Raw genomic sequence first — 27469 nt, forward strand, 5'->3', positions numbered from 1 at the left:
TATCCTTGAAGTGGCTTTGAGGGGGGGAAAAAAATGAGTCTTCGTAGGTGCGAGGAAAGGAACTAATCCTGCAAGGTGTTAAGCATTTCGTGAGAGGGGCTGAGCCTCACAACCCTTGATTTCAGTGGAATCTCTGTGTATGCCTTTAGCTCTCAGAAGACACCAGTACCCTGTAGGATTAAAGTCCAAAACATTCCATTTATCTTCAGTAAAGAAATAGTGTCAGCCTTACCTGTGAGCTACTTACATATACTTATTATTAACTATCATTAACAGGAGGAAATGCATGTGTCAAGTAGAGCAAAGTATTTTGACACATGACTAATTTTAAGCATGTCAGTAGTCCTGTTGATTTCAGGGGGACTATTCGTATGCTTAAAGACCTGTGCTTAAGGTCTTTGTCAGGGTCAGAATGCTTGTTTGCTAATTGTTTGCTGTGTATGGAAGGGTATGGTCCTGTAGTTCTAGTGACTGCAAAACTCATTTACTTACATCAGAGCTATGTCTGTGCTGATTAGGCATATATTGAATCAGAAGGATTTTTAAATGCTTTTCGGTGGGCAGAACTCATTTTCCGGATGTTGTGTGAGTAACTCCAAGAAGTTGTTTCAGTTTGAAGATGCATCACTTTTTTCTTAAGATTTCATACTGAAGTTAGATGTTAAGAATTCCTTGAGCTGATTTTCACACCATCACATTAAGTTCATGCCAAATGTACCGCAAATTAAATTTAGTATAAAAGAGTGGGAAATCAAGGCCCTCCATTTGTAATTCATGTTTCATTTCACTTTAACAATCATTTCTATATTTTTAGATGCATTAAACCACAACTCAAGTCTTTTGCACTCGGTGTTTATACCTTGGCAATACGAGTTCTTGGTAAGTTTGGTTCTACATTTCATCTTATTTTGGATACATTGTAGGGCTGTTCCTATTAACTGCATATATCAGCAGTGACTCAGAATCTTGTCTAGAATTAGTTTCAGATTCCCCATGAATATTAATTTTTAAAATATAACAAATATTAGCAACAGGAAGTGTGAAAATTTGTTTTGTTAAATCTGTGCATATTTTCCATTTTATTAAGAAGAGTTAGCAAATACTGTAAGAACTCACAAAGACAACAAGGAAAAGCAATATTTTTTCTAGAGTTGTTGTTTCTCATACAACATTAAACCATCTTTGAGTCTCCTCTCCCTTACTGGATATTCTCAGTAGATACGATGGTGATTGTCATTATATTACAATTAGAATAGAACAGGGCCTCAGGTTCTTCCCATTCTTCACTCAGACATATTTTTATTGACTTTACTGAGAATTTGCCCAAACACAGGCCACTGATGTCAAGACTAGATTTAAAATTTTTCTATTTACTTCAAAGAGAAAGTAATAAGACTGGAACTTTTACGCTTGGAAAGAGATGATTAAGGTATATGATAGTAGTCTATACAATCATGAGGAGTGCAATGGCACCTTAAAGACTAGCAAATTTGGGCATAAGCTTTCATGGGCTAGAACCCACTTTGTTAGGTGCATTTTAAAATGATGGAGAACATAAAGAAAGAAGTGTTATTTACTCCTTCCACGAGAACTAAGGGTGGGGTCACCAAATGAAATTGCTAGGTAGCAGGTCTAAAGTAAGTGTAAGGAAGCTTTTCTTCACACAACGCAGTCAGTCTGGAACGTCTTGCCAGAGGATGTTGTGAAGGCCTATAATAGGGTTCAGAAAAGAACTAGATAAATTCATGTCTGCCAGTGACTATTAGCTAGCATGGAGAGGGATGGTGTTTCTTGCCTCTTGTTTGCCAGAAGCTGGGAATGAGTGTCAGAGGCTGAATCTCTTGGTGACTATCTGCTCTGTTCATTTTCTCTGAAGCGCTTGGCACTGGCCACTGTTGGAAAATGGGATACTGGGTAGATGGGCCTGTGATATGATCCAGTAAGGCAATTCTTATGCTCTTATTGTGTATCATTTTGTTAATAAACATATCAAATTCATTCTATTTTATGCAAAAGCCTCATTCGTGCTCTTTGTTTTTTTAATTCTTACAGCAGGAGTCCCAGCCCCCGTGTATTTTGGAGTATCCATAGATACAACTTGCCTGAAATGGGGAAGCAAAAGTTGTGGGGGAAGAGGAGCATGTAGACTATATGATTCTAATGCATTTAGGTAACAAATCTGATGAATTTATTCTTTCTGCTCATATGTTTTTAACTCTGTTGAAACACTGAGGACTAGAGCTGGTGGAAAACAACAATTAAAACCTTTTTTGGATGGACAACTGGGTTTTCAATTAAACAAAAATTATCATGGAAGATGTCTGCTTTTCTTGAAAGTAAAACTCAAAAATGAAAAAAGTGGTGGAGAATCAAAAAAAATCCTTGGGGACATTTGGGGCTGACATATTTTGTCTGGGGAACTTTTTGGCTAATATTTATTCATTTTGGTTCCTGCCCTTTTAATATAAAGTTTAAATTGCCTGCAGAAACATTGTTTCTTCCTCACCCCCCAATTTTTTTCTACTAGCTCTAGTGCAAGCTAGATTGTGGTAGCTAATACTTGCACTGAGAGAAATGGGTCACAACAAGGCATTATAGTAAGGGAGCCACAAAACTCTGTAACAAGGTATGCTAGCTTTTTAAGGACCAGTCTAAGTTCAGTATACAGCCTCTTCCCGACTCACGAACCGGTTACAGACCAAGCAATTGGTTGTAACTCGGTTCGTTCATAAGTCGGACCCCATAGAGTTACACACGCCCGCACTGTTAGTAAGCGTGGATTGCGTTCGTAACTCGGGGTACGCTATTTACGACAGCTTCGGACATAACTGCGAACAGTCGTAAGTTGACTGTTCACAACTCAGGGACTGGCTGTAGTTACTGATTTCTTCCTAGGACAGTGACATTCTCAGAGATTTTCTATGGAATAACATCTAGGAGTTAAGAGACTGAGAAGCCAGACATGCTAGGAAATGGGGTTGGGATATAATAGTCTCCTCCTTTCTGGTAAAAAAGGTTACCTGGAGGAAGCAGAGTTTCTGATAGGTCTCATCACTGAGGAGACAAGAAGTAAGGTAAGAAGTAAGACCTATTTTAAATAGTTGGAAAGAAAGAGAAAAATTAGGAGCCGGGGAGGACTCCATTTTCATTTGGGGGTCTCCAGGTGTTTCTGTAAAACAGTAACAAATAACTATACTAGTTCATAATTATTACTAATGGATGCCTGCATCACAGAAATGCCAATCTTGTTGTATCTCTGAAACTGCCAAAGCTTGAATTGACTGCTAAAGAGATGTAAATATTCCTCTTGTCCTATAAAGTGGTCTCTCCAAAATCTTCCCTCGCTTTCTCTCACTAAAGGACATTGGCAGTTTCAGTTTGTGGGGAGCTTACATTGCCCCAAACTGTGCTGTACCAGATAAAGGAGGGTGTTCATCACGCACCTGGCATGCATTTTATATTCATTTAATTTTACTAATGTTATTAGATTATAAATGGCTCCCTTTTGCAGAGTTCTTTCAGATATGACTGAGGCATTAATTGTGCATTACCTTTATGGAAGACTGACTGAGGTTCTTCTTTTATAGATACATATATTTGGGATTAACAGTGGTATTGGGCTCCATCTCCATTTTCTTGAGTATTGCGGTCCTTTTCGTCTTAAAGAAAAGGTATGTTCCACAAGATGAAAACATCGCAGCCAACGGAGGGAGAGGAAAGGTCTCAGTACAAAACAGGAAAGATAATTGTGTCAATAGTGACTATTTAATTCAGACAACGTACTGGCCAGAAAAGGAAACTCGACTTTAGGAAAATGGATATTTTTTAAGGGAGATTTTTGACTAGCAGGAGGAGTTCCATACAGAATTCTACTTAAACATGTTTGAGTGGGTGAGTGTTATTGAGCAACTATTTTGAAAATGTTCCCCTTTATCAAAGTTTGATCGTAAATACCAAAAATCTTCCTAGAATGAGTATAGGTCTGAAAATATGGTTCTACGCTTGCCTTAAAAATATAAGGTGAAAATCACTCCCCTTCACAAAAATCCAGGTATTGGACTCTTTGCAGGGAATTAAGTGAGGGTTCTGAAAGGGCAGTTTGTTTCTTATCCTGAAGGCAAGCCGTGTGGCTGCCCCACAGATTCCCCTCAGCAGTTCTTGCTACCCCTTTTGTATCTCCCTTGCGTGAGAGGTAAAGAGTGGCCTGGAACTTATGACCCAATGCTAGTGATCTCTTCCATATTGACCTCTAAGGAATGAGTGTAGAAATACCCTTGATGGAACACAAGAGACATAGAATCCCCTACCATGGATGCTTCCCCATAAATGAAACAGGTAGTGCATTGGGCTTTCTGTGAGATTCTCTACACCAAGGTAAATCCATCCATGATGTTTCACAGCTAAGTGTTGTGATTAGGAATTCCTTCTCAAATTTACTCACATAAGCTCTGTCAAATCATGACCTCAATAACAAAGAAGCTGTCACTAGTAAAACCACGACTTTGCCAAAGGAAATCTGAATTAAAGACATAGCTATTCTATGTTTTACATGGTTTCTTGCTGCTTGCTTACACTCAATGACTGTATAATTCCATACCTTTTTTTATACAATGTAATAAACAAACTGATTTAACATATGCCTGATTAAAAAACAATGGCAAGACTCTTTGGGAATAATAAAATGAATCCTGAGAGCAACTGTCTTTGTTTGTTTCCTTTTATTTATGCATTTTAATTTATTTAATTCCTTAGGGCAGAAATGTGTCAAACCATCTACATTGATTTTTTTTTCATGGTTTTGGTTATATTTGTACTTTGATGTGTTTGTGAATAAGTTGAACTGAATTAATGTCTGCATTAAGCATGCACCATGTATACTGTAGCGTTTACTGAAAATATCACCCCAGCCAAAATTCTTAAAGGAATAAATGATTTTTGACCAATATTCTTCAGCTCTGGGTCATATTATTTGAAACATAATCTCACATCAGATGACTGTAAATCACATGGGAACTGAGTTTCAAGGGTGAAACTGTTAGCTGGAGTGGTACCTGAGTTGTCCAGATTCACAGTTTGAAGTTATCCAGTCCATTCTAGTTATCAAAGAACTGTTAAGGCTTTTATTTATTATCATTTAATATTTGTTACCTGGGCCTCAGTAAGGAAAAGGATCTCAATGTGCTGTTCGAACATAATTTGAAAATGTGGCTCCAGTTGCAAACAACTCAACATCTAAGAAGCCACATGACAGAGAAAAGTTGAGGAAAAGAGATGCAACAACAACAACAACAAAAAGCCAGGATGAACTCCCATGCTCTTCCAGATTGAGATCCTTGAAATTTGTGGGTCCCAAACTCATGCATGCTTAATCTTGGCTCATTCCCAGTCTCACGCAGGTTAGGTCTTCTCTCATTCCCAGACTCAGAAGTGTAAAGCACTGACGTATTGCTACCTTCAGGTCAAAACCCTGGACACACATTCCCAGATTTAAGCCAGAAATGTAAGGATAATATAAATGTAAGGAAATGGCCTCAAATTTCAGTAGTAGATGAGACTGACCAGGACAAGAATTTTCAAGAAAAATAAAGTGCATCATATCTTTCGGATTCCGAAAGACACAAAAGAGAAAGTCCAAACTTCTATGCCTATTTCCATCATTTGTGTGTGTGTGTGTGTGTGTGTGTGTCTCTCTCTCTCTCTCTCTCTCTCTCTCTCTCTTATGTGCTGGTATCCCCCTGCCCTAAAACTTGAAATGAAGGCCACTATGGGTGAATTCAGGCTTTGTTTGTGACAATGCATGTTTTCACTAAGGTTAAATATGGTTGTTTCCATTGCTATTGTGTAGTATCGCATGGCCAGTAGCAGTATCTTAATCTCAGCAATCCTCTAGTCAGGTAGTCAAGGAGGGCTAGAGATGTATGGCCTGTATTGGTTGTACCCAGTGGCAATCAGGAATTCTGCCACAATAAGTTGTCTTAAAGAAAGAGTTCTGAAGGGGTTCTTAACAGAATTCCCTTCCCTAAAGTAAATCTATAAATGACAGTTTATGACCAATATAATCCTAATTTGGATTTTTTTTTTAAATACAGATTATCTAATAGTTTATTCTCTTCAACACTTGCAACATGTAGGTATTAAAATGAGCCATACATATTCCACACGGATGTCTTTTGAGATGTGGTCTGAGGAGAGGTAAGTGTTTCTTATTGGTCTCTCAGGATTAAATTGTATCCATTAGGGATCCACTGTGACTGTGTTTTATAACTCAAAGTAAGAGGGATTGATCATAATGTTATGTAAAATTAGTTAATCAGTGAAAGCCTGTTAAATCTAACACTCCTCCTTGGCTTACGTGGTGGAATGAAGGATGCTGGGATCAGGAATGCTGCCATATCGGCTAGCTGACATGGTTTCCATCATATACAGGGTTGAACATTGGTTAAATGGCTCACAGAACCCCTTCTGTAAAAATTGATTCAGTGCCCAGTCCTTGGGTGCAGGAGAACAGACACAAAAGTCAGGATCCAGATTTCCACAGCTATGATTTTAGAAATAAAAGAAATCCTAGCCATTGTTACTAGATAGGGAGGGTAAAATTGTCTTCAATTTTGCAGAAAAGACAATGTATCAAATAAATGTCTGGCTTGTGTTTGGGAGAAGCATGTACTCCAAGCTCAGAATGGTAAAGAAATGCTTTCTATTCCGATAGTAGTTAACAGTTGCTGTTTATCATCTTGTAAAACTAAACATTTGCACGACTATATAACTTGTACCCAAGACTTTTCAAAGAATTGACTGAGGAGCTCTCTAAGCCATACTTAACAAATCTTGGAATTCTGGAGGATTTGGGGGGTGAGGGAGGATGGATAGAGAGCTAATGCTGTGTGTTTTATTTTTCATAAAATCATGCTGGCTGGTATTAATTATGCTGGATCAGCTTTTCTATGATTTTGTCTGCAGTCAACCTCAAAGGTAGGGAGGGGGGGTGGATTCTGGAGTGGGCTAGGGGACAGGTCATTTGCCTGGGGAGTGCAGGGAGATGGGCTCAAGCCCCCCTCCACCTACCCAGGCAGCTGCTGGACAGCTAACACCAATTGCCCCAGGATGGAGCTGGCTCTGGCATTAGGAAGGCAGCATAAGGGATCCTCTAAAACTAGTCAGGTGGGATGGCTTCTGGAGTGGATTAGGGAATAGGGGAGTAACCTGGGGAGCTCAGGATTGGGGGCTTGAGTCCCCCACCCACCCTGATTAGCAGCCAGACAGTCCACACAGGCTGCCCCAGGGATGGAGCTGGCTGTGATTATAAAAAAACAACCCAGAACTATACAAAATCAATCCCGCACACATTACATAGAATAAATTTCACTAACTGAAGAACTTCAAAAAGTAATTGTAAATAGGCAATAAACATTTCATGGGCCATATCTAGTGGGGTTCTGCTGGAATCTGGTCTTGGGTCATTATTCTACATTATATTTTCTTCCAGATAGTTGTTAAAAATAGTTGCAGGTAGAGTTTGTACATGCTCTAAAAATGGGCAGTGTACTAAATAATTGACAGGTGAGCTCTATGGAGTGATGAAGATTGTTGAGTAATCTTGGCTTATGTGAATAATGTGCATATTAACAAACCTAAAAGCAATGGCTAGGAACCAAAAATATAGCTCTCACTTATAGGATGGGGAGACTGTACTATGGAAAACAGTGTCTCAGAAAACAACTCAGCTGTCATGGTCAATAATCATCTGACCATGATCTCACAGCATGATGTGGTGATCTGGAGAGCCATTGCAATCCATGGATACATAAATAGAGGAATATTGAGTAAAAGTAAGGAGGAATTATCACTGTAAATGTCATTAGTAAGACCATTACTGAAATACTGTGTAAAGTTCTGGTGTCTGCACTCTTTAAAGGATATTTGCACATTAAAAAGGGTTTAGAAAAGAACTAAAAGAATTATTCCAGATCTGGAAAATCTTCCAGACAGTGAAACACTAAAGAAGCTCAATCTATTTAGTTCATCAAAGAGAAGGTTAAGGGGCAACTTGATCATGACCTCTAAATACCAAGTGGAGTGAAGATTTCTGACAGTCAAAGGATATTTAATCCATCAGACAGAAGTATGGCAAGATCCAGTGCCTGGAAGATAAGGCTGAACAAATTTGAACAAGAAATAAGACACACAATTTAAAAAAATAATTATTTTTATAGCATGGATAATTAGCATTGGAATAACTTACTTAGGGATGTGGTAGATTCATCATCTCCTGATGTCTTTAAATCAAGACTACATGTCTTCATTCAAGATATTTTTAAAAACGACAAGTGGTCCTGTGGTACCTTAGAGACTAACCAAAATATATAGAATCATGGACTTTCATACGCAAACCCACTTCATTAGATGAAATGGAGACTTGTAGTTCTAGTTGAAATTATAGGTTTGATAAAGGAATCATTAGTGAAATTATAGGAACTGTTTTATGCATGAGGTCAGACTACATAATAATCTCTAGATATTACCCAAGACATTTTGAAGTCAATTGGAGTTTTACTATTCTCTTCAATGGGGCTAGGAATTCACACTCTGAATCTACTATGCTATGATGACATGTCTTGAACTTTAAATAAAACCCTAAAAATGAGTAGTTATGTAGTACTTTAGAGACTAACAAATATAGAGTATCATGAGCTTACATGGGCACAACCTACTTTGTCAGTGAGCGGAGCAAAAGGGACAGAACCCCCAAATTTAAAGCAGAAAAAGAAGGGGAAATTCTGTCTATTATAGTGCTCATGCTAAATGAGGCTACTAGAGTGGGCTGTAAGTGTCCCATAGTTAGCTTTTTTTAATGTCATTTGAGTGTTGACTATAGTGGTCCACCCTGTTTTCTTTGTCTCTGATAGAGGAGGTATCTGAGCCTCTAGCTATCATCTTTGGAAAATCATGGGAGACAGGAGAGATTCCAGAAGACTGGAAAAGGGCAAATATAGTGCCCATCTATAAAAAGGGAAATAAGAACAACCCAGGAAACTACAGTTTAACTTCTGTGTCAGGGAAGATAATGGAGCAAGTAATTAAGGAAATCATCTGTAAACACTTGGAAGGTGGCAAGGTGATAGGGAACAGCCAGCATGGATTTGTAAACAACAAATCATGTCAAACAAATCTGATAGCTTTCTTTAATAGGATAACGAGTCTTGTGGATAAGGGAGAAGTGGTGGATGTGGTATACCTAGACTTTAGTAAGGTGTTTCATACAGTCTCGCATTATATTCTTATTAACAAGCTAGGTAAATACAACTTAGATGGGGCTACTATAAGGTGGGCGCATAACTGGCTGGATAACCGTACTCAGAGAGTAGTTATTAATGGTTCACAATCCTGCTGGAAAGGCATAACAAGTGGGGTTTCACAGGGGTCTGTTTTGGGACTGGCTCTGTTCAATATCTTCATCAACGATTTAGATATTGGTATAGAAAGTACGCTTATTAGGTTTGCAGGTGATACCAAGCTGGGAGGGATTGCGAGTAATCTGGAGGATAGGGTCATAATTCAAAATGACCTGGACAAATTGGAGAAATGATCTGAGATAAATAGGATGAAGTTTAATAAAGACAAATGCAAAGTTCTCTACTTAAGAAGAAACAATCAGTTTCACACATACAGAATGGGAAGCGACGGTCTGGGAAGGAGTATGGCAGAAAGGAATCTAGGGGTTATAGTGGACCACAAGTTAAATATGAGTCAGCAGTGTGATGCTGTTGCAAAGAAAGCAAACATGATTCTGGGATGTATTAACAGGTGTGTTGAGAGTAAGTCACGAGAAGTCATTCTTCAGCTCTACTCTGTGCTGGTTAGGCCTCAGTTGGAGTATTGTGTCCAGTTCTGGGCACCGCATTTCAAGAAAGATGTGGAGAAATTGGAGAGGGTCCAGAGAAGAGCAACAAGAATGATTAAAGGTCTGGAGAACATGACCTATGAGGAAAGGCTGAGGGAATTGGGTTTGTTTAGTTTAGAAAAGAGAAGATTGAGGGGGGACATGATAGCAGTTTTCAGGTATCTAAAAGGGTGTCATAAGGAGGAGGGAGAAAACTTGTACATCTTGGCCTCTGAGGATAGAACAAGAAGCAATGGGCTTAAACTGCAGCAAGGGAGGTTTAGGTTGGACATTAGGAAAAAGTTCCTAACTGTCAGGGTGGTCAAACACTGGACTCGATGACCTCTTGAGGTCCCTTCCAGACCTAATATTCTATGATTCTAAATGCCTAACGAGGCAGTCACTGGAATGCAGTGTTAGGTAATGCACCCAAATAACTGCAGCATGATATAGGTTACTGAAATGAACATAGAATCATATTGTGGAGAACGCTCTTCATTGTTTAACATTTTCTTGCTTCTATGTTATCCATTTTCTGAGTCTATTTCTGACACTCAGTTTCTAACATTAAGAGCATCAACCAGCCAATATAGATGGAGAAAATTTGACTTCCCTGTATGAGTTAACTTTCTGGGCTCAATGGATACTTTGTTTAAGGATTAGTGGCCGGAGAATAAAAATGGCTTCAAAACAGATCTGCTTAGTTCAGTGTTTTCTTATTGCCTGACTGCAGAGGACTATTGCTAAGCTACCGGTTACCAACAACTATGGGTAGCTACTTCTACTGGTAGGAGTCTGCTGCCACCTTCTGGTTGGAGGATTTTGCAAAAAGCTACTGCTATAAAGGTAACGAGTAGTCCTGTAGCACCTTGTTATTGTTTCTAAAGTTACAGACTAACACGGCTATCCCTCTGAAACTTTTAAACATGCTTTAAAGGTGACTTTTAGTGTGGCTTTAGCTCATGCTGCTGGTATAATCAGCCATTGCTACAATCGCAGTTTTAAGATGATGGTGATCTTATCAGATGCCAATCACTTCCCTTCACCTATGTAAAGTCTAATTTTGTAGGAGGATTGGGGTGAGGTGAAAGACCAAGTCATATTTTCTTTCAAGGGTGGGAAACACATAATATTTGATTATAACATAGCACTTTTCCTTTCCCTTTTTTATTAATAGCACTGCTCTACAGCCAAAATGCTTCTGAAATAAATGTAGTCAAACTTTACTAATTCTGGGCCACTGAGAACGAAAATTATGCTTAAAATGGTTGATTGGCTCTAGTTTTCAAGATATGCTTTTGGGTCAGTATATACGACCCTTGACTTGCGAATGGCGGATAAGTGAGTTATAAAGGGAAGGGATCTCAATTTAAACCATCTTTGACTGGATCTATGAATAAATCTATGACTGGGTTTGAACAGTACTTGCTTTTCAGGCAAAACAATGAATGATGCAATCTGAAGCTGGTATTGCGTCATACATGATATGAATTGCATCATGTTATTCCTAGAAGTCATGGATGTTTTGCTGCATAATCACAATGTTTTGCCATCAATTCCAGTTGGTCATGCAGTCCATATGAAGGAAACTTATGACAACATGAAACAACTTTTGAGGTGCATAAACTATGACCAACATCAGTGGCAGCTTTGTGGCGATTTTAAGGTTGTTGCTCTCTTGCTTGATCTGCAGACTGGATACACAAAGTACTGCTGTTTTCTCTGCGAATGGGATAGTCGTGCAAGAGATTCCCACTACATCAAGATAGATTGGCCACTCTGACAGTCATTGGAGCCTGGGAGGAAAAGTGTTCAGCTTGTTGAATCAAGGAAGATTTTGTTACCACCCTTACACATCAAGCTGGGTCTGATGAAGAACTTGGTCAAGGCCATGGACAAAACACAAGCAGCTTTCAAGTACCTCTGTGGAAAATTTCCAAGGTTAAGTGAAGCTAAGATAAAGGAAGGTGTCTTTGTTGGTCCTCAGATTCGTGAACTTCTTTAAGATGATGCATTTGACCATGCACTGCGTGGCAAGGAAAAGACGGCATGGAAAGGTTCCCAGTTAGTGGCAATAAATTTTCTTGGAAACAACAAGGCAGACAACTACAGGTTGTTGGTGGGAAAACCTCCTCAAGGCATACAAAAGCCTTCGTTGCAACATGTCACTAAAGATACATTTTTTGCACTCCCATCTAGATTTTTTTCCACCGAACTGCGGAGCAGTGAGTGACGAACACGGCGAGCGATTTCACCAGGACATTGCAACAATGGAGAAATGCTATCAGGGCAAATGGAGCCCATCAATGCTTGCAGACTATTGCTGGACAGTGACAAGAGATGCTCCATTTAATGAATACAAGAGACAAGCCAAGAAGCGCCAAGTAGACACTGAATAGGACTAAACTATGTACATAATAGTTTTTTGCCTTTTGTTTCATAATAAATTTTACTTATATAACCCTTTTGCTGATTTTTAAAGTGTTACATAAACAGGACAGGTGAAATATTATCATGTAAAGCAACCATAAACACATGAAAAGACCTAGGTTTACAATTTATGATTAAAACTCTACTATCTGCACAATATACATAGACGGAAAATGTAAAAACTTAAATATGTTGGAAACAGTAGCCAATCAGTTGTTTTAATTGTCATATTTGAATTCAGCACATCAAAATACATAATAAATAGCACATTTTATCTCTGAAGCAGACGACTTCTAAAAAATTGTAGACCAGTGTAATGGGTCATTCTCAAGACTTCTACCTTAGATAGGCCACTCCAAGCCTGTATGCTTAGAGAGATACTCTGGACTTAGATAAGAGAATTAAATAGAAGTAACTTAGTTTTACAATAAGAAATGTCATGAGTTCCCCTAGCCATGTATAAATTAGAAGAAAGGAATTCATTGTTTTCCTTTCCATTTCAGAACAAACGATAAACTGTTAATGTACAGAGGCCTGGGCACTTCTTTTGAGACCAATTGCTTTGAAAACATTTATTTAATATGAGGAAACCAATCATCTTTGTAGAGATGTTAAAACCTTAACTGTTTAAACAATAGCTCTTAACCAGTTAATAATTTTAACTTGGAGCCTGTTGCCCAGCACTGCCACGGCCAAATATGTGAGGTCCCACCATGGCTGTGAGATCCCGCTACTAGTCCTGGTTCAGCCATGAGGTCCCACTACCCGGTGCCTCCTGGGTTAGGGTTGCTATGGCCAGTGCAGTTGGCCACCACCGGTGTTTGCCAGCAAGGGCTGGTTAACCAGTAAACACACCAGTCAGCTTCATGCTTAACAGTGTGCTTACCAGTTAACCATTTAACATCCCTTACTTTTTCTCCTTCTCAGAGTACATCTAGACTGGTGGGTTTTTCCAGGATACCAGAGGTATCTGGGGGAAAACTCCGTCACATCCAGGGAAAGCATTTGCTCTTTCGCTTTTTTTTGCGGAAGAGCAAATACGCTCTTTTGAGGAGCCCTGTATACGTTGTTCTGCAAGGATAAGGGCTCCTCCAAAAGAAGAGGCTTTTCCGCCATTTGGCCCTGTCTAGACAGGGCCAAATGGCGGAAAAGCCTTTTCCAGAAAAGCAATCGGAAAAAGCTACATAGATTGAGACCTAGACTCAGAGAAACAAAAATCCAACACAGAGAAAAATATTCCAATTGGTTCCTCTAGATTGCCTTTCTGTTCACTCCAGGAGAAACCCTTTCCTCTACCAGATGTAAAGAGGTATCAAATCTTCTAGACTGCTTAAGAGAGCCAGCTGCTTTATAGAAAACATGCAGAAACTGGAAGGTTGATCCCTTATGCCCAGATGTGAACATCAGCATCAACATGTGGAGAAGGACCACCCCTTGGAAAAGACAATGTAACTGTATCTCCACCAAACTCATGAATGAGGACCCTTTGCATGTGTGTAGGCAGGACCTGCTCTAGTTTTTTGCTGCCCCAAGCAAAAATTTTTTGGCCACTCCCCCCTTCTTTGGCCTGCTGCTGAAGGATAGGCACTGAGGAGGAAAGCTCCCCTTTCACCTTGTGGCTCTTTGACTCCCACCGCGCCCTCTGGCCAAACCCAGCTTATGTCCTGTCTCCCCTCCACACACATCCCCATCCATACACATTCCGACCCTCCCCCAGGCCACACCCAGTTTCCACCTTCTCTTCCCCCCCCCCAGGAAAAACCTGACCGGACCCAGTGCCCTCCCCCACTTCTCTTCCCCACCTAATCCACCCTGCACCCTCTCTCACCCCCGGCAAAACTCAATCTCCCCCCACACCAACCCCAGTCGGCTCCCCTCTCCCACCTCCACCCACTGACTGAACTCCATCGCCTTTCCCTCTCCCGTCGTGTCCCCTCCCCACAGCACGCTCTTATTTTAAGAGGAATAAGGGATCTTTCGGAAAAGTCTTTATTTTCCAAAAGATCCAAGTCTAGACTGGCGCTTTTTTCCAGCAAAGCTCCAAGCCGGAAAAAAGCGGCAGCCATGTTTATGCAAATGAAGCGGGGGGGATTTAAATCCTCGCTTCATTTGCAATTGCGATGTGTCTAATTTGCATCCCTTTTACGGAAAAGGGATGCAGTCTAGACACAGCCAGGCAGAAGAGGTGGATGATCCTTTTTTTCAACAAAATCATCCAAAGCACAGGATTTGCTGGTGATGGGGGACTTCAACTATCCAGACATATATTGGGAAACTAACACAGCAGGGCACAGATTATCCTATACATTCTTGGACTGCAGTGGAGACCATTTTTTATTTCAGAAGGTTGAGAGCTACTGGCGGGGAAGCTGGTCTAGATTTGATTTTAATAAAGAGGGAGGAACTGGTTAAAAAATTGAAAGTGGAAGGCAGCTTGGATGAAAGTGTTCATGATTCTAAGGAACAGTAGAAGGGAGAACAGCAAAATAGACAATGGATTTCAGGAAGGCAGATTTTAATAAACTCAGAGAGCTGGAAGGTAAGATTCTATGGGAAGCAATACTAAGGCTATGTTTTACAGGATCTTGCGCAAAAGGGTGTTTTTTGTTTTTGTTTTTTTTTTTTGCGAAAAATGGCCCCATCTACACTGCGGTTTTTTCTGCAAAAACCTCTTCCGCAAAAAGGATCGGATGAGACTATGCAAATGAGACCACAAGAAATGCTAATGAGTGTTTCATTTGCATTTCCTCTTCCGCAAAAATGATGCAGTCAAGACGTAGCCTTATAAGAGGAAAAACAACTGAAGAGAGTTGGCAGTTTTTCATATGGACCTTATTAAGGGCCCAAAAGCAAACTATACCACTGCACAGGAAAAATAGGAAGTATGGTAAGAGACCACCTTGGCTTAACCAGGAGATCTTACATGATCTAAATATCAAAAAGGAGTTGTATAAAAAGTGGAAACTAATCAAATTACAAAGGATGAATACAAGCAAACAACGCAAGTATGCAGGGTCAAGATTAGAAAGGCAAAGGCACAAAATGAACTCAGTCTTGCTAGAGACATAAAAGGTAACAAGAAGACTTTCTGCAAATATATGAGAAGCAAGAGGAAGACCAAGGACAGGGTAGGCCCATTGCTCAATGAAGAGGGAAAAACAATAACAGGAAACTTGGAAATGGCAGAGGTGCTTGATGACTTCTTTGTTTCAGTTTGTCAAGAAGATTGATGGTGATGCCTCACATAGTGAATGCTAGTGGAAATGGGGCAGGTTTAGAAGTTAAAATAAAAAAAGAACGTTAAAAATTACTTAAGAAAGTTAGATGTCTGCAAGTCACCAGGGCCTGAAGAAATGCATCCTAGAATACTCAATGAGCTGATAGAGAAGATATCTGAGCCTTAGCTATCATCTTTGAAAAATCATGGAAGTTGGGAGAGATTCCAGAAACTGGAAAAGGGCAAATAGAGTGCTCTTCTATAAGGGAAATAAGAATAACCCAGGAAACTACAGACCAGTCAGTTTGATTTCCATGCCAGGAAAGATAATGGAGCAGATAATTAAGGAATTCATCTGCAAACATCTGGAAGAAAACAAGGTGACAGGGGACAGCCAGCATGGATTTGTAAAAAACAAATCATGTCAAAACAATCTGATAGCTTTCTTTGATAGGATATCAAGCCTTGTGGATAAGGGAGAACTGGTGGATGTGGTACACCTAAACTTTAGTAAAGCATTTGATACAGTCTTGCATGGCCTTTTTATCAATAAACTAGGGAAATACAACTCAGATTTATTTGGGCAAAAGCTTACATGGGCAAAACCCCACTTCATCAGATGCATCTGACAAAGTGATGTTTTACCCATGGAAGCTTATACCCAAATACATCTTGTTAGTTTTTAATGTGCTACAGAACTTCTCTCTGTTTTTGCACAGCTTTCCCTCTAATACTCTTCACGTGAGTATTGGTTTTTTGTCCTTGTACCTAGCAATGTAAATTTTACCCTCTTATATTCCTTGACTGGAGATAATAGGACCCCGAGGACCTGATATCAACATGAATCAGGAAAATAAATCTATCTAGATCTAGAAAGTCAGTTAAATAAAATAACCAAAAAAACACATTCTATGATATCAGAGTGCGCCAGAAAGAAGTAACATTCAGAATCTTAGTCTTTGAAAATAAATTCAAATGTTTGCCGCCTTTGCTTTTTCCTTTTTATAGTATTAAGATTGGGTCATCTATTATGTAAAGCCAAGAGCAGAACTCCTCTGTCTCAGGAAAATGGGAGCTTCACAAAACAGTTACAAATGCAGCATGCCATTCTGAAACTATTCTACCCATATGATATTTTAATCTTGTAGTATGCAGGTATTTGGGGCATAGAGAAAGAGGATGGAACTGGTCAGAGACGGAGGATTAAAGCAATGTATCTAAACTGTAGTTTCTATTTGCCTAGTAAAATGATCATGCTGGAAAGTTAATGAGTAGTCTGATAAAGATCAGAACCGTTTTAAGGAGAGGATCCAGTTCTTTTCAACAGTTTGAGTGATGGGATAGCTGCTGCTGTGTTGGATACATAATCTAGGTAGGCACTTTTTAAATATTACTTATACTTTCATTTGAATTTCAGATTAGCCATGTAAGGTGAATCTGTGCAAAATACCCTTTGAGTAAATACAATGTTAGCCATTCAACTATTGGCATATACTGGTTGAAGCTAATTAGTATTACCATGGCATTGGTGGTATATCTAATGCTACATTGCACCTATGAAGGCCAATCACCTTCACACAGTAAAAAATTTACAATTTAGAGATGACCACTGTATGTAGGCATACTTGATATGAAGATACTTTTCTAGTTTATATATATATATAAATAAATAAAATTTGGGAGAGAGTATACTACTGGAATTAAAAAGTCCTTTATATAAGTATTGATATATAGAAGATACAGCTATCACTAGATATTTCATGAGTAAAGCAAGTACCTGCTGTATAATACTTGCAATAATATTTTTATTGCTTATTTCTGCATATTTTTGGAAGTTGTGACTTTAAAAAGGATTTTTTTTCATTTGTTATAATGTATTCAGAAATTGATAAGAATATTAGTTTAGCTCCTCAGCAGGGGTAACTTGATATAGTTTCTTTAAGTTCTCGACAGTCCCTGGCTCATTGCATTTCATATGGTAGTTTGTTGCATGCTGGTACTGCCTTTTAAAAAAGATTCAAATAGAAAAGTTAGCCAAAACAGAGTATATAAGGTTTTGTTGTTTGGAACTGTAAGTTTTCTTTTGACATTTTGGTATTTTTTCTTCCTGTTAATTTGTAACTACTGTAGTATCTTGATCTTCGTAAACTAATTACATGTTATCAGGATAAAATGTTTGATGCTTTTCTTATCCATTCTGATTTAATGTAAACAGAAATGGGAAGTCAAACTGAATTTCTGAATAAACAATGAGCAGTCCTATGGCATCTTCAAGTCGGAAGCTCGCCACCTAGTAAATGTTAGTCTCTAAGGTGCCACAGGACTGCTCATGTTTTACTGTGACAGATGAACACAGCTACCCCTCAGAATTTCTGAATGGTTTTGTAGTATTACATGTAATTCAAATCCCATGCAGAGAGGTCACATATGGTTTCCCACTTATGTCTAGGTCCTCAAAGTATGGCTTATGTGATTCAGAAGCTTTGGGCTGGCCCTCTGTTCCATGGTGAATTTCATCCTGTGGATATGACTTGCCAGGTGCTGAGTATCTAATGTGATGAGGTGAAAGCTCTCAACTTGAACTGTAGTGAATAGCCCCTATGGGTTAGACCCAGGATCTTACACTGTACACTGAGAACTCCTCCTCTAGATGCACTTGTTGAACACAAGAATAAGCTCTTTACATTTTCTTACTTTATGGTCACAAATGACACCTGCTGTCTGTCAGGTCCCCACACAGATGCAATGGGTACTGAATCTATAGACACAGATCTGTGAAAAACAGTGAGAACATCACTGGAGCACCTTCTGTAGCACCAGCAGCAGAGGTGTTATCTATTCTTGGCCAAAAGTAGCTACCCTGGCTTCCTTACTGTGGTTTTTCTCAAAATTCTTCAGAGCATCATGGGCTCTTGAGGATACCATCACTGACATGTTCAGCTACAATAAGCCAGATATCTCCATTGCTCCTAAAAATCTTCCCAGCAGCCTTTCCTCTTCCTCCCATTGGACTAGGTAGTGGATTCACTGAAGCTGCTACAGCAGCTGCAGTGGTGCACCTGCACCACAGCAAAATTTTAAGTGTAGAAAAGCCTTCATGCTTGATGCTAAACCTTTCAAAGGAGTGGGAGTTTTTTCATTGGCATGAATGGAAGACTTATCAAACCAATAGTCATTTTTGAAAACTTTATACAGAGTCCTCTGGGCTATGACACAGGGCAGAGATACTTGCAAATGCTATTGGATTTCCCCCAAAGGAGGGAAGGTTTAGCCAACTTTTACAAATCTGTTCCAGCTGCACTGTTGGAATTGTTTACCACTACACTTTTTTTTTTGCTTTCATCCTCAACTCTCAAGGGTACCAGGAAAGGTGAGGCAAATTGATTTTGGCACTGTATGTTTTATTTATTTGTTTATTTTTGCGATTTGTCTTGGAACAGTTAGTTCTAATACTTCAGACTCCTTTCTCTATTAAAAAAAAAAGCTCTTCTGAACTTGTTTGTCTTAATGGATTCACTAGTTCATGGAATTCGGTGACTGTACACAGGAGTTCTTTAGTGGACCCAATTACAGGTCAGGTTCTTGTTCTATATCGTATTTGGAGTAGTATATGCTAGCACATGTTTTCTTTCCTTAAATAAGGTTTATGATTTGCAACTACATATGACTCTCACTAATTTTTCTGGGATACAATAGTCTCATAAGAGTTGTTGTTATTCACCTGGCTCTGAAACATACAATACTACAGAGAACACAAAATGGAATGTGTGCACTGTATCTCAATAAAAACAAATGCAACCTAATCCACCTAAGTCATCTTGAATCAACAATAAGCAATTCTATCGGGACGGGGGGAAATCTTGCCCTCTCCTCCAAAGCTGCAGTGTGTTCAGTGATCCACATGATTCTATGAACAGGTAGTGGAAGGAGTAAGAACATGTCTGCAGAATGCTGTTTTTAAGGATTTCCTGCACATCAGCACAGAATGGGGCTTTGGAGATAGCTGGGCGAGGGGAAGATCATATGAATTGCCAAGCAGGTCCTTGACCTCTTAGATCTGCTGGCCATTCCTCTGTAAATGAGGTGTGTGGGTGTGCACGCATGTGCACAGTTGCTGTAGTGATTGCTAAAGCCAAGAGGCTTGGAAGATAGATTCTTTCCTCCCAGTCACAACAGAATTTCCCAGCTCAAATTCTAGTTACTCAGACTGTACACTGGGGATAGAAATTTCTACTCCTGCGTTTTAGTCCCAGCGACAATTCTGAACCACTAATGACCCAAGAAGCTCTGGGTGCCAGTTGGCAGAGGACTATATAGGGACAGAGGGATCCCTAGGATCCACCAAAAGAATGTCACATAAGGTCTCTAATGAAAACCTGTGTCAGACAAGTCAGCATAACCATTATGAGATGCATTTAGGAAGAATAAGTGAGGACTTATGTATCCACACTAGAAATGATTCTCTAAGTCTGTCGTTAAAAACAGCTCACTCAAAAGTAGACTATCTTGAGACATCTGGGGGGAGGGATAGCTCAGTGGTTTGAGCATTGGCCTCATAAACCCAGGGTTGTGAGTTCAATCCTTGTGGAGGCCATCTGGGGAAAAAATTTGTCAGGGATGGTACTTGGTCCTGCTGTGAGGGCAGGGGACTGGACTCAATTTAATAACCTTTCAAGGTCCCTTCCAGTTCTAGGAGACAGGCAATCTCCATTAATTTAATCCTCTCAAGAAAGACCTTGGAAGACACTTCTCTCCAAGAGCAGGAAGTGGCAATATGCGTGTATTATACATCATACAATAGAAGTCTATTGGCATTCTTAAGTCAAGAGCTGGAGAAGATGTAAGGAGAAGACTGAGAGGAGGTAGTAAACATAGGGGACTACCTTGAGGAAAATTTCAAAAGTCTGTTTTGGTATCTACGAAGGTACAAGAAGCACCCTGATACCCTTTGCCTAGAAAGTAAGTTGACAATGAGTTTGCTTAGTGAAAAGGGGATCTGACAGGTTTGGTTGAAAATGCTGGAGAGAATTTTGGTGAGAGAAAGTTCTTTAGAAAGGAAGATAACTTGTTAATTAGGTTTGGGCTTGAGAATATATGTAAGGGTGGTGATTTATATGTCACCATTTGTTTCCATCTTTTTTGCTGGTTTTTATTTGAATCTCTATTTCTTCAAAATAAATTTCCCTTTGTTTTAATCACTGAAGTCAAGTGCTGTGAGCATTACAGGAGCAGTGGGGAGGGGTCTAAAGCAAACCTGCTAAACTGTTCCTTTGGGAACAGAGGGTTTGAGATTTCTGTGGGTATCCAGTGATCAGGAGCTGTCTACCACAGGAGGACACTTTGAAGGGCCTTGGAGGGCTGGGGTTAATCTGCTGTTAACATGCAAGACAACGACTGCACTGGTGTAGCCCAGAGGAGAGCATACGATGAGTGACAAGCTGGCTGTGTTAGGGAGCTAATGTCCAGGTGTCATTACTCTAGAGGGAGGTGGTAACAATATGATTCTGTCCTGGTTGTCCTGGGAAGCATTGTTATACCTTCTATGAAGGAATATTTCCTTTAGTAAGCAACTGATTTTTTTAATGTGGTTCCTTATTATTCTATGACATGAAATAGATGGAGTAAGTCCCCTTCCCAAATTAATGTGAACTCTGGAGTTGGCTATTTTTGGTATACAAGGAAGACCGGATCAGGCCCACTGCATGTTGTTCCTGGACTTTTGCAATCTTGGTTATTTACATTCCAGCAAAGAATATACCAAGTCTTGTGCTGCATTGTGGACAGATATCTCAGAATTCCAAGAACCTATCTGTCTTTGACCTTACGTGAAATCCATAGTCACTTTCTCTTTTATCAGATACAATGTTTCCGAAAACATGCCAATTGTTGAGTGTTTGCCATGATTAGTCCTTTTCTGGCTAAAGTAACAGGTAGCCAGACACTTAAAAACTGCTTCTAGTCTGATGGCTTTCACTTTTGCCATGAGTTTCAAAAGGCCTCCTTAAAACACTCTTATTCTAAGTTTTCTTTTCCCTATATGGATTTAATTGTCAGTGCTCCCAGTACTTTTTGTTATATATAATCAAGTTGCTTTTCTCTTGTGAGAGCACTGCTCTGGTTCTTATTTACAAAGCTCTCACTTATTCCTTTGTTGTTTTTATCCTCCCCATCTCTTTGTTTTCCTATTTACATCTCCTCCTCCACTTTCACAGTGATCATTTTTGAGGCCCAGGACGTAAATAAAACCTAACTTGCTATGTTCTTTATTTTGTGATATTCATTCAGTCTCCCAGCTCGCATCCTTCATTTAGTTCTTTAAATGTGCAGTCACATTTTTGTAAGCAGTCACTAATGTTGATTGCTCACTGCGTGCCAGAATTTTAGTGTTACTGAGGACCTGAAGAATCAATCTACAGGGATATCATCTTCAGAGTATCAGCTTTAGTGGCAAATGCAGATTTTCAGTACATCTAAAAATTAGGTGCGAGCTATCTCTATTTGGAAACAATTAGTGACCACTTGTGAAAATATTAGCCATGGTAATGTAACTTTTTACATGAACGTTAATTACAGATTTCCAATTCAATATTTCTGTGGAAGAAGCCCTGAATGTATTTTAATTTTCTCATGTTTTCTTATATAAAACAGATAATCAATTCAAGATAAGACACCATGACAGTGGAAACTGATTCAAATGTTAACTCAAATCTGGAAATGGAATCTACCCAGCCTTTGGAACATGGAGCAATCAAACAAGTACCAGTCAAAAAGAGAACTTCCTGTTGCACTGGACTGAAGGTTCAGTAGATTACTTTCAATTATTATTTGTTAACCATTGGTGATATGTGTGGTGTTCTTCAAAGTACATAAGCAGGCATGGTTCTTGTCCCCTCTAATTTTGTCATCCAATTAACAAAGAATACTAGAAGTTTATTTTAAAATATATACAAGACAATAATAAATAAAGAAATCATATTTAGGTCTTTTGTAGAATTTATCATCAGTAAATCTCGGTGTGCTCCATGATGGAGGTTAGCATCTTTATTCCCATTTTACGGAGGTGGAAATTGAAACACAGGGAGAGATGTAATATGCTCTTGGTCATCCAGTAGAGAAATGGCAGAGTCAGGTATTGAACTGGGTTTATTGAGTCCCTGTCCTGATAGGCAAAACTTAAAAAAAAAAAATAAAACACCACCACCACCACCACACACTCAACGCATTTTACAAAGGAAGTAATTATCCTTATTCTCAATTTACAGTGGAAAAAGTGAGGCACAGGAAGGTGAAGTGACTTGCCCAAGGTCACTCAGAAGAATGGCATAACCAGAAATAGAACCCAGGCCTGCTGAGGCCTAGTCTGATGTGCTGTCTGCTAGACCATGCTGTTACACTTAAATTATTAAATGTCTTGGCCAAATAGGACTAGAAAACTAATGAGAATTTTGCTTTCTTGTTAGAGACATAGTATTTACTGCTTCTGATAGAGCTGGAAGTACCATAAGGTCAGAATTTCTTGCAGTATAATGGTGCATTTTGGGCAAAGGTTAGAATATTTCTTATTTGAGCTGAACCAATTTTTTCACCCCTGTATATTTCCTGTAGTAATTGACCTGGTCTGAAAACTCTCAAATACTGAGATCAACATCACTACTGGCATAACTAGGCACAGCTCCACAGAAATCAGTGAATTTGTCCCACTTATTCCAGTGGAGATCATAGCACAGAGTATTATAGCAATTAGAATTTAATAAACACAACACCTCTAATGTTACAGTTGGGCACAAATTTTCAGTTACAATGAGAATCCCCTTATCTTTCTGTCAGACTTTGAAGTCAGTTGTGGGTGGGGGGAGGAAAGGTTAAGAACAGTTCAGCTAACTTCTTGCTTGTGTGATGAGGTTTAAAACAGTTCAGCTAACTATTTTTTGTTCATGCTTCTGTGCTTGTTTGCACTTCTTGGCTTTAATTTGTACTAGATGAAAAACTACTGAACTAGTGCCAATAAAAGAAAAATTTGGGGCATGGTAAATATGAAAATTCTTTCATTCGATTTTTTTCAGTAAAATTTCTAGACAAAAACTATTAAGTCAAGCTTTCATGGGTAAAGCACACTTCATCAGATGAAGTGGAGTGGAAGTTACAGAAGTTAGCAGTATATATAAAGAGGAAGTTGTTTTTAGGCAAAACCAGTTTGGCAAAACATAGCATTCAACTCTTTTTAAAAAACATTCTCTTAGGATTGGCTTTACTTATCATCAGTTACAGTAAATAGCATTATAAAGTTCAAATCCCATTTTAATTTGTTCACTTATCTACCATCAGGTTAAACAAGCTATTTTAACTTTTACCCGAAGGGCACCAGGTTTATTTGTTTGGGATTCAGTAAAAAGCTGTAATGTTGAAATACTTGGATAATATTTAAGCACTCCTAGGCTGTCTTGTCATCTTAAGCATGGTTTTATTTGCAACCGAGCCGATACTTAGGAGTTTGTGCACCAAAGTAAAATGTGTACTCAAATGTTCTTGTTTTAAGCCCATAAAAAGTCAAATGTGAACATTTCCTTTGCAAAGAGGTACAACAGAAATATAATCCAAATACTTCAAACTATATCCAAATAGGGATGAGATGGCCCAAGAATCTGTACAAGACCTCCAAAAAGAGGGATATTGTGAAGCTTGTGGCTAAGTCCTGTGTTGTAATGCTGTGACACTACTTCTAACCTGGGGATGGACAAATTGACTTAGAAAAAGTTACAACTAATTGATGCTGAGACTCAATTACCATTTGCAATAATTATAATTTCAGCAATGACCCCTGACCAGAGCTTCTATTTTTGTTAATTATTTGTATTCTAGTAACACTTAGAGGATGTGAGGTTGCTTCTGCACCCAATTGATCTCAGGGTTAGTGCTAGCTGGAAAACTGATAGTAGGCTTCGGTAGGGTAAGCAGTACCCTGATGAGCTTATTGCCATCTGCATATTCTGTAGTCCTTAGCATTTAGGCTCAGAAGCACAAATTCTATTCTGGGGAGCTTTGGATCAGCAAAAGAAAGGAGGCCAAGCTTTCTGAATACTGAAGTTAGCAATGCCACCCTTAAGTATGAAGTTAGTTTGGGATGTCCCATGTATGTAATTTCTGTAGTTCACAATCTCTACCTATTTCCCACTTCAACAATGTGACTGGAATGGTAAGAAAACATTACTGAAACCCCAAGTAGCACTTCTGTCTGAATCAAGGCCTTACATTGTACTAGAAAAATCCCATATTCCCTATTGGAGTTTGATGAGTAAGATTAATGAAATTAAGGTTTAATTGGTGCAGATCGTTCTAAATAGATTAAACTCTCTTGATCTCGATATTATAGTTTGTCGTCCCTTACTTACCACCTTCTGTCTTGATCTTTCCTCAGATGTTTCTTGCTGCTTTGTCATTCAGTTACTTGTGCAAAACATTATCTGGAACAATTATGAAAAGTTCCATCACTCAGATAGAAAGAAGATTTGATATTCCCTCCTCTGTAGCTGGCTTAATTGATGGAAGTTTTGAGATAGGTAATTGGTATTCAATAACATACAGTGAATTATTCAGGGCAAATACAATGAACAGCATCTACTAGTAATGTTTTCTTTGCTTTTTTAGGTAATTTGTTGGTGGTGGCTTTTGTAAGTTATTTTGGAGCCAAATCTCATAGACCAAAAATAATTGCTTTGGGATGTTTTATTATGTCAGCTGGAAGCATTTTAACAGCAATGCCTCATTTCTTCATGGGATAGTAAGTATTCAGTAACGCTAACTTAGGTACCAGAACACTGGGCTTCTATACCAGTTTCTTCATTTGTCAAATGAACACCACTGTGTTTTTAAAGCACTTCAGGGGGTAGCCAAGTTAGTCTGTTACAGAAAAAAACAACAAATGGTCTGGTAGCACTTTAGTCTATAAAGTACTACCAGACCATTTGTTGTTTTTTTCTGTGTTTTTAAAGTTTGGGATTGTCAAAGGGCCTAAGACTGTTGTTATTATTTAGGGCCAATATAAATGGATATAAAAATAAATATATATCAGGCAACTCTACAGATATGGTAGCACATATTAGAACTGGTGGGAATTCCCTCTCCTTTCCTACCCAAGCCAAAATTGTAACTTCTTATGAAAAATGCGAACAACTGAAATGTTTCCATCTTCAGCTATAAATGTATTGGTTTGATTGTTTTGGAGGTTTTTTTGAGGAAAACTTCACATTTTCTGCCAAAAGTAAATACTTTCTATGATGATTTATATTTCCTGAAAAAAAAAAATGTTTTCATCAAAAATCAATTTGACAGAAAATTTTTCATCAGCCCTAGTGTGCATCATACTGCTTTTCATGACATTACTACAGATAGCTGTTTAGGGGAAATCATTGGAACTACTGAAGGAGTGAGAGATTGCTCAGCGGAAGGGGGCTAGTAGAAAGTGGCCTTATACAGGGCTGAGCAGAATAATTATGTTCGAACGATATCTGTAACTCGGTATTTTTGCAGTGATGTACATGACCCTGAAGCCATTCCAATGAAGCGCTTAAGCATGTGTGAAACTTGAAGCATGGGAGTTCTCCAATGCAAGTCAATGGGGCTACTCCTATGACTAAAGATACATACGTGCTTCAGGACTTTGCTGTATTAAGACCTTACTCCACAAAGCCAAAAAGATGCATTCTACTCCAAGAGCATTTTAACTACATGGTTCAATGTGGTGGAGTTTCTGCAGCAGCACTAACTCTTCAATAATTGCTCACAGTCATTTGAATGCTGGTTCAATGGAAAAATAGTGAGACACAAATATGGGAATTCCCTGAAATAAGTTGGGGAGAAAATATCTTACTGAATTAAGTTTGTTTCCTTAAGTCCACTGTATAAAGTGCAAAATATTGTGGTTTAGCATTGTGCATACTCTTTCTAGGGGAAAGATGTGAGTGAGGGGAGAATTCAAATGATTATCCTGAAAATGTGCCAGACAAGAATGGATTTTTGGAACAAATCAGTTCGACCTGGATTTCCTGGGGAAATGCCTATTCTTAATGTAAACTCCCCACCTGTAGTTATACAAAATAACTCTCCCAGAATTCTAAAGCTACGTCTTGAAGGGAGCATCATTATTTGATTTCCTATTACTGAAGATGGGGGCTGAAAGGCCTGCCCTATATAAAAAAAAAACTAGCTGATCTGTCCTGTCTAGGTTCAGGTTCTGAATCTGAAACAGTTATGAAATTGTAACAATGTAACCAATTATAACACTTAGGAAATTATAACCAGTTGCAGATTTTGAAGCACTGACATTTACCAGATCTCTAGTTTGGAGTGGACGGGTGACATCTCTTTTAGAGTCTTTTGTTGTTTTGTTGTGATTTCTCTAATTCCTTCACCTTAAGAATAAAGGTGCTTGTTTAGAAAGAGTTACATTAATTATTGGCAATAAACTTGCCAGAGACTCTGGGTTGAAAGCAAATTGCAATTGCTGACCTTTTAGACAGTTGGGCTTGCTTAGGATATCAGTGTAAATCAGGAATCGGCAGATCAGCCTTAACAGCTTGGACAGGAAGAAGAGGGATGTTGGTCTCAGCCCAAGAGAAGTGAGGACCAATGAGGTGGGTATCTACAGTTTGTGTCCTTGATGGACCATAAGAGGGCATTACAGGTGCAGCTACCCTCAAGGTACAGGATGTTTCAAAAGGATGATTCCTGGGTTGGATAATTTACATTCCCCTCCTGCCATGTATCTCCTAGTAAACTCACTCAACTAAAAGTTCCATCCTGTTTGGCCTGTTGAAGCTCATACCGCCTCCTAGGTTTACATGAGTCCTGTGTCCCTGTTAAAGAAGTTACATACTGTTCCACAGTGCTACATAAACATTTGCATTCTTAATGCAATGAACTGCTAAGTTTCTTAAATTTAATTC

General features: G+C 38.9%; 2 protein-coding genes across 3 annotated transcripts in view; both read left to right on the forward strand.

Annotated features, from left to right (window-relative positions):
- SLCO1C1 (solute carrier organic anion transporter family member 1C1) overlaps positions 1-5013 on the forward strand; it is a 34662-nt gene extending 29649 nt beyond the window's left edge. For both annotated transcript variants that reach the window (XM_006121286.4, XM_075897866.2), the window contains 3 exons: positions 815-879; positions 2053-2170; positions 3588-5013. In XM_006121286.4, coding sequence (XP_006121348.2) covers positions 815-879; positions 2053-2170; positions 3588-3810 — 406 coding nt within the window. In that variant the 3' untranslated portion in view covers positions 3811-5013. The remainder of the gene's footprint in view (positions 1-814; positions 880-2052; positions 2171-3587) is intronic.
- An 11731-nt stretch (positions 5014-16744) lies between these two features.
- The window catches only part of SLCO1B3 (solute carrier organic anion transporter family member 1B3), a 35054-nt gene continuing 24329 nt past the window's right edge, over positions 16745-27469 (forward strand). The window contains exons 1-4 of the mRNA XM_006121284.5: positions 16745-16899; positions 22176-22325; positions 24943-25084; positions 25173-25305. Coding sequence (XP_006121346.3) covers positions 22200-22325; positions 24943-25084; positions 25173-25305 — 401 coding nt within the window. The 5' untranslated portion in view covers positions 16745-16899; positions 22176-22199. The remainder of the gene's footprint in view (positions 16900-22175; positions 22326-24942; positions 25085-25172; positions 25306-27469) is intronic.

The sequence above is a fragment of the Pelodiscus sinensis genome, chromosome 1 (assembly GCF_052426305.1).
Source record: "Pelodiscus sinensis isolate ZL-2025 chromosome 1, ASM5242630v1, whole genome shotgun sequence".
Taxonomy (NCBI): Eukaryota; Metazoa; Chordata; order Testudines; family Trionychidae; genus Pelodiscus; species Pelodiscus sinensis.